We start from the raw sequence: 16,622 nt of genomic DNA, 5'->3' as shown, positions 1-16,622 counted from the left end.
GTAATCCACTTAAAAAATGGGGAACAGAGCTAAACAGAGAATTCTCTATAGAGGAATATCGAATGGCAGAGAAACACTTAAAGAAATGCTCATCCTCATTAGCCATCAGGGAAATGCAAATCAAAACGACCCTGAGATATCACCTTACACCCATCAGAATGGCCAAAATGAAAAACTCAAGTGACAACACATGCTGGAGAGGTTGTGGAGAAAGGGGAACCCTCCTCCACTGCTGGTGGGAATGTAAACTGATACAACCACTCTGGAAATCTATCTGGCGCTTTCTAAGACAATTAGGAATAGTGCTTCCTCAAGACCCAGGTATACCACTGCTAGGTATATACCCAAAGTTTGCTCAAGTACACAAAAGAGATATTTGCTCAACCATGTTTATAGCTGCTTTATTTGTAATAGCCAGAACCTGGAAACAACCCAGATGTCCATCAACGGAGGAATGGGTACAGAAATTGTGGTATTTTTACACAATGGAATACTACTCAACAATCAAAAAGGAGGAAATCATGAAATTTGCAGGCAAATGGTGGGACCTAGAAAAGATCATCCTGAGTGAAATATCCCAAAAGGAGAAAGACAAACACGGTATATACTCACTTATATAGACCTATAAGATATGATAAACATAATGAAATCTATACACCTAAAAAAGATAATCAAGAGAGCGGACATGGGGTATGATTATCAATCCTCGTTTTGAAAGACAGATGGGATGCACATTAAACATTGGCAGGAGTCTACTGAGCGCATTTGAAAAACTCTAACTAGCAGTGTTTTCAAAGCAAAGACTCATGACCAAACCTTTGGCAGAGTACAGGGAATCATAAGAAAGAAGGGGAGTTAGTATGATGAGGAAAGGATAGGAGTTCCACAAGGACCAAACATATCTGGGCACAGGGTCTTTTCTGAGACTGACATGAAACCAAGGACCATGTATGAATGTAACCTAGAACCTCTGTTCAGATGTAGCCTGTGGTAACTCAGTAACCAATTGGTTTCCCATAGTGAGGGGAACAAGGACTATTTCTAACAGGAACTCAATGACTGGCTCTTTGGCCTCCCCACCCCCCAAGGGAGGAGCAGTCCTGTTAGGCCACAGAGGAGAGCTTTGCAGCCAGTCCTGAAGATACCTGATAAAACAGGATCAGATGAATGGGGAGGAGGTCCCCCCTATCAGTGGACTTGGCAAGGGGCACGGTGGAGATGAGGGAGGGAGGGAGGGACTGGGAGGGAATGAGGTACGGCTGGGATACAGAGTTAATAAAATGTAACTGATAAGAAAAAAATAAAATTAAAAAAAATAAAAATAAAAAGATGTTTTAAGATCTAGAAAGGGGTGTTTAGGTTGATAGAAAATATGATAAGAAAGTGATTTAAGTATAGAATTTAGGACTCCCCAGGATAGGATAGATAGTAGAATTCTTTTTCTAAAATTGCCAAATACAAATGAACTGGACATTGCAAATGTAATTCTTACCTGATAATTCTCATAATTCTTATTGTATATAGTTTATTGATGTTAGAGAAAAAAGTCATCTTTTAAACAGAAAGGGGGAAATGTTGTGGACATTTTGATTTTAATTCGTCCACGCCTGTTAATTGTTTTGTGTGGAGTGTGGTCTTTGTCAAGTGGAATTAGTTGAATTTTGAGGACTTTGAGGTGCATAAATATGATAGGCTAGAGTAAAAAAAGAGTGTGGCAACTTGGAGAAGGTGGAGAAGGACTGCTTGCTACGTTTGATGGTTTGCTAGTTATCTGGAGTTCTGGATTTCCTGAAGACAGATGTTGGTATTGCCTCCAAAAGAATCCTACTCCACCCAGCAGGAAAAAAAGAGGGCTATGTCTCCTTTCCCTTACAGCCTTGTTTTCTCCTACCTGGAATTAGGGGGTTGGAAGGGAGGTGTAAGATAAAGAAAACCCAAATAAATTAGCATTTGAAAAATTAGCACCTAGTGATGAGGTGCTAGGCCACAGAGGAAGAGAATCCAGGCATCCCTGCTGAGATTTAATAAACTATGGTCAGATGGCTGGGAGGAGAACTCCCCATTTCTGTGGACTATGAGAAGTGGATGGGGGGAAGAGGAAGGGGCAGGAAGGAGGAAAGGAATGGAGCTACAATCAGGATATACAATTAATAAATTGTAACAAAAATAATAGAAAACAAAAAAAAACAATAAAAACCAAACCAACCAAAAAACACAAAAAGAAAAAGAAAGAAAAACTAATGCTTACACATTACCATTGTAAAGAAGAGGAATAGGAGCATATTGAGAAAATAATGGCTCAAAGACTAAAACCTAGGGTAAACACTAAATCATGGAGCTTTTTTTTCTGGTGCCACAAGGGTTATATGATTCTGTCACTACTGCTTTGCTGTCTGAAACAGACAATTCTTTCCTTTATACTCAGTTAGTTCTAAGATATAACTTTACTAACTTCACCTATTTCGGTTGCCAGTGATTATTTTTATTTCTTCACTCCCCTTAAATCTTTGCTGCATTTCTCTTGTATCCATTCATTTACTACCATGATCTCTCTGAGTAACACAGTGATCTCTTTGCCCAAATTCAAAAGAATTGCATATCCTTGGTTTCCATTTATCATTTTTAAGCACTTGTGTAACAAAGCACTAGTATAACTTACCTTCCAAAGAGGATTGCATGGTTGTAAGTGCTTCAGTATTGGTTATAAGCGTATTAGAGTGGTGTGCAAGGAAAAAAAGGATTATGATAGAATGATAGAAATTATCATTCTATGCTTTCCTGATTTTAGTGATACTGATAAAAGATTTGATTTATACTGACATTTTTTTCCTGACTTTTTTCCCTTGTGAGTTGGCATCTTTCTTGTGCATCTTTTAGTATTTTATTTAAATGTGTACTTTTTTCTATGTTTGGAAAAGTCTTGGCTATAATTTCATTGGATATATTACCTAAGAATTTTTACAAAAAAAAAAAAGAATTTTTACTCTTTCTGAGCCTTTTTGGCATATATATATGCTCCTTCTTCTAATATGAAGTTTGATCCCCTAAGTATCCATGACTTCTGTAATATTTTAGTCATGTTAATTAATTATTTCTTTAGGTATATTATTTTTTATTAAGTTTATTTACTTTTTTTTATTAATTACAGTTTATTCACTTTGTGTCCCAAGTGTAGTCCCTCCCCCCTCCCCTCCCAATCCTACATCCCTCTTCTCCACCCATGCTCTTCCCTCAGTCCACTGATAGGGGAGGTCCTCTTCCCCTTCCATCTAATCCTAGTCTATCAAGTCTCAAGCTGCATTGTCTTCCTCTGTGGCCTGGTAAGGTTATAGTTCCCTCAGGGGGAGGTGATCAAAGAGCAGGCCAATCATTTCATGTCAGAGGCAGTTCCTGTTCCCATTACTAGGGAACCCAATGGACACTGAGTTGCCATGGGATACATCTGTGTTGGGATTCTAGGTTATCTCCATGAATGATCCTTGGTTGGAGTATCAGCCTCAGAAAAGACCTCGTGCCCAGATTTATTGGTTCTGTTGCTCGCCTTGAGAAGCTCCCGTCCTCTCCAGGTCTTTCGTTCTCCCCCTTCTTTCATAATATTCCCTGCACTCTGCCCAAAGTTTGGCTATGAGTCTTAGCATCTGCTTTAATACCTTGTAGGGTAGAGTCTTTCAAGAGTCCCTCTGTGGTAGGATCCTGTCCTGTTTCTTATTTTCTCCCTCTTCTGAAGTCCATCCCATTTGCTTTTCTTAATGAGAGTTGATCATCTTACCCTTATGTATTATTTTCTTTACCTTGTTATCCATCCTTGAAATTCATTCTTCTGCCTGGTCCTATCTGTTCATGTTACTCCCTGTTTTTCTTTCTATTTATTTATTAATAGAGCATTTGCTTAGTATGTTTGGGGCTACAGGTTCAATACCCAGCATGAAAAACAATGCATGCCCAAAACAATGGGCAATAGTTTGATTATTTTACACCAAATAATCAAAACAGATAGTTGACAGTACCTGGAGTCAAAGAGATCATGGTAGTAAAAGAATGGAACCAAAAGAAATGTAGCAAAGATTAAAAGGGAGAGAAGCATTAGAATAATGAATATATACTTTTGTTTGTGAAAACAAGCAAAAGGATAGCATTTTGACACATTTTCACTAACCTGATTTACTATGCGACTTTGGGAAAGGTTATGTAATTCCACTGAATTTGGGTAAAGAGATCATTGTGTTACTCAGAGAGATCATGGTAGTAAATGAATGGATACACAAGAAAAGTAACAAAGGTTTAAAGGGAGTGAAGAAGTGAAAATAATATAGATGATCTGTGCTATATCTGAAATTAACAATTGGATACCAGACCATGAAATGATCTGGAAAATTCTGACTTCAGCAGCCCAGGAGATATTGGGGATTTTGCTGTTTAAGGGTAGTAGATTAATTACTAATGTGAAAGAAGTTTATTATTTTAAGAATCATTTTAAGCATGCCAGTGTATATTAGCTGATTATCAGTTTGCATAATCTCTGCTCAAATGTAGCCGTGGCAGCTCAGTATCCAAGTGGGTACCCTAGTAAGGGGAACAGGGACTGTCTCTGACATGTACTCAGTGGCTAGCTCTTTGACCGCCTCCCCTGGGTGGGGGAGCAGCCTTGCCAGGCCACAGAGGAGGACAATGTAGCCAGTTATGATGAGACCAGATAACCTAGGGTCAGATAGAAGGGGAGGAGAACCTCCCCTATCAGTGGACTTGGAGAGGGGCATGGGAGGAGATGAGGGAGGGAAGATGGTGGGATTTGGAGGGAATGAGGGAGGGGGCTACAGCTGGGATACAAAGTGAATAAACTGTAATTAATATAAAAATAAAAATAAACAATTTCTCTTTAAGGTTTTAATCTCTGAATTCTTGATTTGGGAATCTTTGAGAGTACTCAGGAATTAAAATTAGTCGTGAGCTGCTGAAAAACCCTTAGTCAAGAAATAAAGTAGTGGAGCACTGTTTTGATCTTTACCTAGTCCATTACTTGCCTCCTTATTAGAGCTGCTTGAGTTCTATTTTTTTTTTACTTTTTCTAGAAAACGTTTTTAATATAATTTTTTATTTATTACAATTTATTCACTTTGTATCCCAGCTGTAGCCCCACCCTCATCCCCTCCCAATCCCACCCCTTCCTTCCCTCATCTCCTCCCATGCTCCTTCCCCAGTCCACTGATAGGGGTGGACCTCCTTCCCTTCCATGAAAGACAGTCCTGATGAGAGCTAATTCTGTTTTGTAAAATCCATGTTTGAGAAGTATATTGCTATGGCAATAGGAAAAAAAATAGGAATACATTTATCACTTTCTTTAACCACAGTCTGACTGTTTTCATTCTTGCATCTTTATCTTTCCTTTTCTATCCTATCTTCCTAATTCAGCTCCTGGGCTCATCATTGATGATCCGTGGAGCTGAATTCCACATAGAGAATTTATGAGTTTCAAACTTCAGAGTCAAAGGATGATAGAATTCCTAATGTTACTTTTACCTGGGCTAACAATGGTCCCTTCAAGTTTTCCATTAACGGTCTGATCAGTGGCTGAATTCATTGTTGTTGCTATGAGAACAGAGAATCCAGGTCAGAGGCCTCTTTTGCACAAAAGAGCTGTGAGGGTAGGGGATTTTAGAAAAGCCTTGATGACCTTGCTGGAGATCTCTTCTGGGTTTCCACTGTGTTTAGGCATATCATTGATATATACTGTACAATGAGGTAAAACATCTCTCTTTGTTACTACAAGGGGTGGTCAGTAGGAAGAAGTTACACAAAGAAGAAGTAATATGCCCAAAGTCACATAATAAATCAGGTTAGAAATATTTGTAATAGTGTTTTATTCTTGCTTGTTTTCACAAAGTATATATTCGTGATTCTACTTGTTTATTCGCCTTAAATCTTTAGTATACTTCTTTTGTACCCATTCTTTTGCTACCATGATCTTTCCGAGTGACCCAGTGATATCTTTGTCAAAATTCAATACAATTGCATATCCTTTGTTTTCATATATAATTTTTAAGTACTTCTGTATTAAAGCCCTAGTATAAATTACCTTCCAAAGAGGATTACGTGGTTTTAAGTGCTTCAGTGTTGCTTATAGCTGTATTAGAGAAGTCCTCAAGGAAAAAAGGGAGGCTGGTTAATGCAGCTGGTAAATAGTTGAAGATAGTAGGAAAATTAGGAATTAGGTAAACATAGATTCATGGTTGGGTACCTTAACCCTCCTTTCATAATGTTGGTAAGTTCTATTGCCTGTTCATTATTCTTCACAGAGCACTCTAAGGCAGGATTCATAAGCCAAGCTTCATAGGATTTCAAAGAACATATATCTAGAGTTGAGAAGGTCTGAAAATTAGTTGAGGAAATATATTTTAGTTTTCAATGACTTTTAACTAAAATATGATTCATTCTTTTTTAATTTTTACTAAAATTAATATTAATTACAGTTTGTTCACTTTGTATCCTAGCTGTAGCCCTCTCCCTCATTCCCTCCCAATCCCATCCTCCCTCATCTCCTCCCATACCCCTCTCCAAGTCCACTGATAGGTGAGGTCCTCCTCCACTTTCATCTTAACCTAGCTTCTCATGTCTCATCAGAATTGGCTGCATTGTCTTCCTCTGTGGCCTGGTAAGGCTGCTCCTTGGTGAGGGGAGGGGAGGTGGTCAAAGAGCTATCCACTGAGTTCATGTCAGAGATAGTCCTTACTCCCCTTACTAGGGAACCCACTTGGATACTCAGCTGCCATGGGTTACATCTGAGCAGGGGTTCTAGGTTATATTCATAAATGGTTCTTGGTTGGAGTATCAGTCTCAGAAAAGACCCCTGTGCCCAGATATTTTGGTTCTGTTGCTCTCCTTGGGGAGCTCCTGTCCCCTCCAGGTCCCACTATCTCCCCCTGCTTTTATAGGATTCTCTGCACTCTGCCCAAAGTTTGGTTATGAGTCTCAGTATCTGGTTTGATACAATGCCTGGTAGAGTCTTTCAGAGGTCCTCTGTGGTAGGCTCCTGTCCTGTTGCCTCTTTCCTCATTCTTCCAGTGTCTGTCTCATTGGTCTTTCTGAGTGAGAATTGATTCATTCTTGATAAAGTCTTTAGAAGTCTAACAAAGGAAATGTTGGTATGTAACTTCAATGAAAATGGTGAAGTAATGACTTCAAAGAATTTACTCCTTTACAGAAATAAAGGTATAATGAAAATATTTTGATATTGTCATTTTTTCCCAGAATTTTTGATGTTGGTTCATAGAAATTTATGGTGTATTTTATGGAAGAGAAACAGCCCAGTTTTGATTATAACATGAAGCTTTATGGCATTTCAACTTACCTCAGAGGTTAAAAAAAATACTCTATTCCAGGTGCGAGAATAAGCAGTTCATTCCAAAAATACTATTTTTATTTGATCTATCTAATAATTTTCTGAAAAAAAAATGACTCCAAAGATATTCTCCTATGGCTAGGATAATATTTGTCACACAGAAGCCTGAGGCAATAGATAACTGCTTGGGGAAAGAAAAGACTAGCCAATATTTTTAAAAGGAAATGCTCACAAATGAGATAGTCCCCAGGAAGTTTGAAGAGTCTGACAACTTTTACAATCAAGTATAACATATCTTATCATAAAGCCTTATGCATATTGATAAAATATAAGAAAAGCATAAGATCACACCGATGGTTAACCTTGAATTTTTTGCTAGTCTAAAATAAACAATGTGTCATAATTCTAAACTGGCTGCATGTTGATATCATAGCTTAATAAGCAACATAGTTATTTCGTAAATAATACATGATTTATTTTCTTCTGGCAATTAAGGAAATCTTTCTCCAGTCATTAGCTGATCTTTAGGCTAATCAAATATTGAATTCAACAGCTAATTATGATAATGAATAGACAAGAAGATGCAAAAGTTCTGAACAAACAAAGAAACCCAGTAAGTAGAACATGTACTTGTGGTCCCAACTACAAGAATAAATTTAGTTTGCCAACATAGAAAAACCCCACTTAAAACACAAACAAACACCCCAAATGAAAATGAAGGAAAAATCAAGACATTTCCTAAATATACAGTGATTGTGAGAATATTCTCTAGTAGACTGGACTCATAAGAAATGTCAAAAGGCATTCTTCAAGCTAAAATAAAAGTGCAGTGGATGATATTCAAAACTAATCTTAAATAAAAAAGGACCAGTAGAGGTAACTATACAGGCAAGTATTGCATCTGAACATACTTTTCCAACCTGACTTAGAAAAACACTTCACAAAACAATAATGCTAAATCAATATGCATACTATGATAATACACTAAGATTTAATTAGCAGTACTGATAGAATTAAAGGATAAGAAATTGATCTTTATAGAGACAACCTTTGTATACTATAAAATTAAATTAGAATAAATCCAATAAATTAAGAATTGATGGCATTCCACACAGAAAAAATAATGAAAACACTTAGTAAATGCTTAGTTAGGATTTCTATTGCTATGATAAAACACAATGACCCAAAGCAACTTGAGGCAGAAAGGGTTTATTTCAGCTTACAAACCTCATGTCATACTCTATCGCTTAGAGAAGTCATGGCATGGACTCATGGTAGGAACCTAAAGCCAGGACCTGAAGCAGAAGCCATGGAGGAATGTTGCTTACTTATTCAGCCTGTTTTCTTATAGCACTCAGGACTGCCAACCCGGGGAGGTGGGTATTGCCTGTGGTGATCTGGGTCCTCTCACACCAATCATTAGCCAAGGATACCTAACACAGGCTTGCCCACAGGACAGTCTAGTGAAGACATTTTCTTAGTTGAGGTTCCCTCATCCAACATGACTCTATTGTATGAAGATGACATAAAACTAGCTAGCACAGTAGTAAAACTAAACAATAATTGAACTATATAATACACTAGAAATTATCTGTTAAACGTCAAAGGTAGAAACAATGAAGGAACATAGGAATAAGTATAAAGGATAAATACTAAAAATAAAAAAATGGTAGAAATAAATCCTACTTTATTAGTAGTTAGATTAAATATAGGTAAAAAAAAATCTCAAATTTAAAGGCAGTCTCAGATTATCATACCTAACAATATGATATGCTTGCTTAGTGCTCAAAAGGAAAGAAATTCATACCACTCCTAGGCATATATCCAAAAGAGGCTCAAGTACACAAAAAGGACATTTGCTCAACCATGTTTGTAGCAGCTTTATTTGTAATAGCCAGAAGCTGGAAACAGCCCAGATGCCCCTCAACTGAAGAATGGATGCAGAAATTGTGGTACATCTATACAATGGAGTATTACTCTTCAATGAAAAATAAGGAAATCATGAAATTTGCAGGTAAATTGTGGGACCTGAAAAGGATCATCCTGAGTGAGTTGTCCCAGAAGCAAAAAGACACACATGGTATATACTAATTCATATAAACATACAACATGGGATAAACCCGCTAAAATCTGTACATCTAAACAAACTAAGCAAAAGAGAGGACCCTAACTAAAATCCTCAATCCCCATCCTGAAAGGCAAAGAGGATGGACATCAGAAGAAGAAGGAAACAGGAAACAACCTAGGAACCTGCTACAGAGGGCCTCTGAAAGCCAGAAGAAGAAAACAGGAAACAAACTAGGAACCTGCCACAGAGGGCCTCTAAAAGCCTCTGCCCTGCAGACTGTGAAAGCAGATGCTGAGCCTGATGTCCAACTGTTGGGCAGAATGAATGGAATTTTAGGTAGGAAGTGGGAAATAGCAAGAGCTGGAGAGGACAGGAACTCCACAAGGAGAGCAACAGAGCAAGAAAATTTGAACACAGGAAACTTCCCAGAGACTCATACTCCAACCAAGGACTACTCATGGAGATAACCTAAAACCCCTTCACAGATGTAGCCCATGGCAGGTCAGTGTCCAAGTGGGTTACCTAGTAATGGGAAGAGGGACTGCCTCTGACATAATCTGATTGGCCTGCTCTTTGATCACCTCCCCCTGAGGGGGGAGCAGCCTTACCAGGCCACAGAAGGTGACAATGCAGCCACTTCTGATGAGAACTGATATACTAAGATCAGAAAGAAGGAGAGGAGGGCCTCCCCTATCAGTGGACTTGGGGAGGGGCATGCATGCAGAAAGGGGAGGGAGGGTGGGGTTGGGAGGGGAGGAGGGAGGGGCTTATGGGGGATACAAAATGAATAAAGTATAATTAATAAAAGTTAAATAAAAAATTAAAAAAAAGAATGTCAAAAGATGTACTATGCAGTTATTAGCAAAGACAGAGGTAGAATGACTATACTGACATAAGACAAATTAAATTTGAGAACAGAGATTTCTACTAGGTACAAAGAAGTACAATTTGTAATCCTAAAATTTGCATTTTTTAAAAAAGAAAATTCACCTATAAACATATACTGATAATAATAGAGCCCCCAAAATTCATGAAGAAAAAATTAGTAGAACTGGAGGGAGAAATGGTTAATGTATTACTAATAATTTGGAGTTAATATCCCATGTTAAATGGTGTGCATAACTACTAGAAAGAAGATCACTAAAGAAGTTCAAGGTTTGAATAACAGTGTTAACCAACAGTGGCATATATAGAACATTTGATATAGTAATAGCAGAGTAGATGCTATTAGCAAGTACACATGGAGCATTGCTAGAAAAGGAACATATTTTGTGTGGAAAACAAATCATATTAAATTTAAAAAAACATCTGAACCAAAAACCATCTCCTCCAGCTGAATGAATAAAAGTAGAAGTAAGACCTGGAGTGTTGGCTCAGGGATTAAGAGGCTTTTTGCTCTTGTAAAGGAGCTGGTTTTGGTTTCCCAGCGCTGACACAACCTGTTACTTCCCAAGTAACAATGGTTAAAAGATGGAGGAAGGAATGGCCAGCAGGGCTAGCTGCTGCAGAGTGTTTTATATGGTTGGATCTAAATGGATAGAGTTTGGGCTTTTGCTATGTAGAGGATAATGTTGATTTCAGTTTGTAAAGTTTTGTGGTAAATTGCAAAGTTCAGCTGGTGGAAATGACTACCTCAGAAGGAATTTTGTGAATATAGGAGAGATGAGGTGGCATTTTAAAAGGCAATACAATTGTATTTCCCAACACTGTAATTTCCCTTGACGTGATGACCTCAAGGTTCATGTGATTAGCACAATAGAATTAGGTAGAACTTATGTACATATAAACCATGGCCTCTCGATTTCTCAGAGGCGTCTGCAATCATACTATTCTATCACATTTTTCTTACCAGTCCATTTCTACTCTCACGGTGACTTACAATTTTGAGCATGGAGCTCAATAACCTTATCTCTCATCACTTGTTTTCTATCAGGAGTCTGCCAGGCGACCTCACTTGGACAGTGAGTGGCTCCTGTCATCAATCTGTAGGGTATTCATCTGGAGGGAAACATCCCCTGGAACTTTGTGGCTCACTTTCAGGTGTCCTCTGTATTTTGGCTGGATATGGTCTCCCAAGGAATCATGTAGGAAGATGGTAACTAGGTCAGAGCAGTGTTTCATCCAAAACTTGACTGTAGCCTTTCATAGATCATAGATACATTGACTCTTCACATCCCCTTTCCAGATCCTTGTCACACACTCTGATGTTTTTAGGATGGGAAGGCCAAAAGACAGGGAACCAAGTAAAAGAAACAAACACAGACAACAAGTTCACCTAAAGGAGGGTGTGAGAGACAGGCTCAATAGGTTTCTGAGAAACATGCTTCCTTCAAATCACATTTTCATCATCCCCGTGCTTTTCTGTTTTGTTAACTTTCCCATCCATCTGACTCAGTCTGTAGGATGAAGCCTTAATATTCTTTAGCTCTAGTTGCTTTAGGCCCCTTTTATGTCACTATCTTGATAGGAAATGATTGTCAGTAAGTCACTTCCACAGTGAAAGACCATTTTTCCCCCCCATGTATTATGTGGAGAGTTAGGGTAGACTTAATTTTTAGGAATTCTATGGTTTTTTACTTGCCTATAATGTTTTCTTTCACTATATTCAAATGAGATGTAGGAAGAAAAATGGTGAATAGTGACAGTGAAGTACTTTATTTTATGCAGATTGTTGAGTGAAGCAGCCCTTTTCCCTTAATTATCTTTTCTTGTTCACTTGAGAGAAAGGCACAGTGATTGGAAATAAACTCAAGTTCTTTTCTGGAAGGGTGAAAAAGATAAGCAATTGCAGACTCTAAAGGTGTAACATAGGGTGAAGCAAAAATCCTGGATGTGGATTCCTATTTAATCAAACCATTAGCTATTAAGATTGAAACTTGTATTTTGTTAGTAAGCCTCGCTGATTTTTGTCCTTATTTCTCTTTTTTTCCCTCTTTTCCCCATTTCCTTCAGTTCTTACCAAAAAGATATTAGAGAATTATATCCTGAGGGTAAAATTTTTATCCATGCTTGGTCTGGAGAAGAAAAGAACCTGAGTAAATTTCTAGAGCTGGTGGTGCTAGTTATTGTGGTGGAAATAAAGGAAATTGCTTCTTCATGGTTTGAGGAGGGGAGCCCAGAGCCAAAAAAATGATGGGGACCCACTGCATTTTATTAGAAATTTTCATATGTAAGCTCGTATCTTGATGATTTTATGTTTTATTCAACCAGGGCCAAGGGCTGTATTTAGGCAATGTCTTTCCTGGTAGATGCGGTTTCAAAATGCACGATATTAATGAATGAATCTTTTTTAGCACATATTTTAGTTAAGCAAGTAGAATATAATGCCTTGTGAGTAGAGTGAGGGTATGCTATTTGCCTTCCAGGACACAATGCTAAGTACCACAACTTCTATTAAGGGGGATGCTGAAGTTGAATTTATTGGTTTTGCCCTCACCAGGAACTCTTGCAACAACCATGCCATATTTTAACCTTTAAAAAGGCCAGAAAGAAGTGGGAAACAGTAAGATCTGGAGAGGACAGGAACTCCACAAGGAGAGCAACAGAACCAAAAAATCTGAGCACAGGGGTCTTTCCTGAGACTGATACTCCAACCAAGGACTATGCATGGAGATAACCTAGGACCTCTGCACAGATGTAGCCCATGCAGTTAAGTGTCCAAGCGGGTTCCATTGTAATAGGAACAGGGACTGCCTCTGACATAATCTGATTGGCCTGCTCTTTAATTACCTCCCCCTGAGGGGGAAGCAGCATCACCAGGCCACAGAAGAAGACAAGGCAGCCACTCCTGATGAGACCTAATTGACTAGGATCAGAAGGAAGGAAAAGAAGACCTCCCCTATCAGTGGACTTGGGGAGGGGCATGCATGTAGAGGGTGGAGGAAGGGAGGGATTGGGATGGGAGGAGGGAGGGAAACACAGGAGAGATACAAAGTGAATAAAGTGTAATTAATAAAGAAATAAAAAAATTATGAACATATAAAAGGTCAACTTCAGTTAAAAAAAAGAGCTAATAACTTAATTCAGTATTTCTAGGTACTTCAAATTATGTTTGATACAATCTCACCATGTAGGAAGATGAAACAAGCAGTCCTACTTAGTTATTATTTTTACTTAGTTTACTGAAAAGGCATTTTATTTTCTTGAATTGTAAATGAATGTGGAGATATATTCACAGATACATATCAAATCCTTTAGTTGTTGAACTTAGAAATGGTTACCTTATAGAAGGAGAGGGTTAAGGGGATTCAGATGTTCAGATGTACAGATATTCAGATGTTTGAAGTGTTGACATGGAAAAAGAAAGAGGACGTGTTCTGGGTTGATCCTTGGATAGAAACAATAGATAAGAGGTTTTGAACAACAGCAGTACATTTTGGAAATACTCCTGGGTAGTATAAGGTAGAAATCATTATTGTCTATGCTCTAAAAGTGTATAAATAGCAAATTCTGAGCAATTTTATATAATTCTAGTTGGTGAAGCATGTTACATCTATCTATCTATCTATCTATCTATCTATCTATCTATCTATCTATCACCTATTTTGAAACTGAGTCTCCCCATGTAGTTGAAGATGGCCTGGAACTTTCTATATAGACCAAAGTGTTTTTGAGCACACAGAGATCAGAGTGCCCCTGCTTCCCAAGTGCTGAGATTAAAAGTATGCCCTACCATCATTGGGTACAGGTTATTTATAATCTCATACCTATTTATTAAACAGCATTTATTTATTGGGGAACTGTATATTGTAGCAAGAATCAAAGTTTGGAATGGGAAGTTGGTCATAATTGTAAAATTTCAAAGGAGAAAGAGAATATGGGGACTTGGGTATCATTAGAGTCTTCTGGCATTCCTGAAATACCAGAAAATCATGAAGATACTTTCCAAAAGAAGAACCTTTCCTTTTTTTTAATTACAGTCCATTCACTTTGTTTCCTGGCCCCTCCCTTGTCTCTTCCCAATCACACCCTCCCTCCCTGTTCTCCCCTCATACCCGTCCTCTAGTCCACTGATAGGGAAGGTCCTCCTCCCCTTTTATCTGACCCTCACTTATCAGGTCTTATCAGGACTGACTGCTTTGTCTTCCTCTGTGGCCTGGTAAGGCTGCATCCCCCAGGGGGAGGTGATCAGAGAGCCTGCCACTGAGTTTATGCCAAGGACAGCCCCTCTTCCCCTTACTAAAGAACTGACATGGAGACTGAGTCAAATGGGCTACATATGTGCAGGGGTTCTAGGATTATCTCCATGCATGGTCCTTGGTTTGGGTATCAGTCTCTTTAGGGCCCTTCAGGGCCCAGTTTTTGGCTCTGTTGGTCTCCTTTTGGAGCTCCTAACCCCTCCAGGTCTTTCTATCTCTCCCTTCTTTCATAAAATTCCTTGCAGTCTGCCCAAAGTTTGAATATTTCTATCCAAGGCAGCTTCTGGAACTTTTACTAGATTTCAATGACTCACCTCCCTTCTGTCCAAATTTCAGAAAACCTGCAGAATTGCACATAACTGTGACTGCCCATTAGGAACAAGCTTTTCTCAGTAAACACTTAACATCAAAACCCACATCCTCTGCCAGAGGAAGAAGAGGTAGTCAGGCATCAGCTTGCTGCCTTACCATAGGTGAGCACTATTAAGTGGCCCAGGAACAGCAGGCCCAATGAGATTCCCATCCTATCTGCAGCCACATCTGTTCTTTCTTCCATCTTCCTAGTGCTGAAGAGACTAGAAATGCTGGTGGCTGCCAGTTTCTGCTTTGTGTCTCTATATTTATTTTTGTTTCCAAAATTCTGGGCTTAGCATACATTCTCCCTGCTTCCATGTTCGGAGTAGCCACAGGGGTTCCTTTCCTCTTGTCCTGCCTAAGGTTGGAGACTTCACTGTAAGTTCCTCACTCTGCTAAGACTTGACTTTCTCTGGGACCAGTGGTGCTCTCTGGTCTTTAACCTATCAGATTTTTGAGTCTGCTCATTTCAGTACAGGGATATTTTTCTTTCTGGTAGGTCCAGGAAAGATAAATAATTTGTTCTGGCATATGCAGTTTTCATCAGTTGTACTATTAACCCCAAAGTTCTTATTAATGGACAGGTGTGAAGCACCTGAGTGTTTCATAGTATGAGTTTTAGTGTATTAGATTTTTTTACACAGAAAAATTGTATTAATTACCAGTCCTAGGGATACACTTGTTGCTGAGCAGTGGTGGAGCATGCCTTTAATTCCAGCACTTGGGAGGCAGAGTCTGTGAGTTCAAGGCCAGCCTGGTCTACAGACTGAGTTCCAGGATAGCCAAGGCTACACAGAGTTACTCTGTCTCAAAAAAAAAAAATAGAAAAGAAAAGAAAGAAAAAACAACAACCAAAGGGATACACTTGTTATGGAGTATGTCCCATATCTTATGGTGGGAAAGTTTGTTGACTGACTTTTGCCAGTAACTTCTGATGACAATAAATGATTCATTTTAATTAATTAATGTGACTCATGATGCTTTTGTAAAGGCATCTTTTTTTTAAATTTCTTTTAAGTGAAAGACAAGCTCTTATTTGTATTTTGCCGGACATAATTGGGATGTATTTTATTAGGTTGAAATTTTTAATTGATTTCACATTGAGACAAGGTAATGAAGAATTTCTCCCTAAGTGTAGTTGATTTAAATACCATCCCTTTTCACAGACACCAGACTGACAGTAATTTCATCCACCAAATTATAGGTTCTTTTATGACCTCCAATCAGCTAAGCTTTGAAAATGTAAGCAATTCTAAAAACAGAAATTAATGCTTCACCATGTGTAATTTGTTGGTGGGTGCTAGTTTTTCAAACTCTACTTTATTTGGAAGTTCTTAAAGTTTATAACTCCCTTCCAACCCCTAACCACAGGTAGAAGGGAAAAAAAAAGTTGTAAGGGAAAAGGAGACATAGCCCTCTTTACTGTAGCCCTCTTTACTTCTTCCTGCTGGTTAGGGTTGTAGGATTCTTTTGGAAGCAATTCCAGTATACATCATCAGGAAATCCAGAACTCCAGGTAACCAGCAGACTAACAAATTCAGCAAGCAGTCCACCTCCATTCTCTCCAAGCTGCTGTGCTTTTTTCCTCTGGCTTATCATATTTATACACCTCAAAATCCTCAGAATTCAACTAATTCCAGCTGGCAAAAACCATATTCCAAATTAACAAACTAAAATTCCTCATTTGGATTATAACAAAAACATGTTTACATATCATGAACCAAAA

The 16,622-nt window shown here is 38.4% G+C and overlaps 1 protein-coding gene across 1 annotated transcript in view; it reads right to left on the bottom strand.

Moving 5' to 3' along the window:
- Window positions 1–15,065, bottom strand: part of Vsig4 (V-set and immunoglobulin domain containing 4) — a 37,698-nt gene extending 22,633 nt beyond the window's left edge. The window contains 4 exon segments of the mRNA XM_055605074.1: window positions 5,518–5,586; window positions 11,284–11,371; window positions 11,373–11,625; window positions 15,007–15,065. Of these exon segments, the coding sequence (XP_055461049.1) occupies window positions 5,518–5,586; window positions 11,284–11,371; window positions 11,373–11,625; window positions 15,007–15,065 (469 nt within the window).
- Window positions 15,066–16,622: the final 1,557 nt, after the last annotated feature.

The sequence above is a fragment of the Psammomys obesus genome, unplaced genomic scaffold (genome assembly GCF_907164565.1).
Source record: "Psammomys obesus unplaced genomic scaffold, mPsaObe1.curated_primary_1811, whole genome shotgun sequence".
NCBI lineage: Eukaryota > Metazoa > Chordata > Mammalia > Rodentia > Muridae > Psammomys > Psammomys obesus.
The sequence above is the reverse complement of the archived record's forward strand: the minus strand, read 5'-3'. Positions and strand labels throughout refer to the sequence as shown.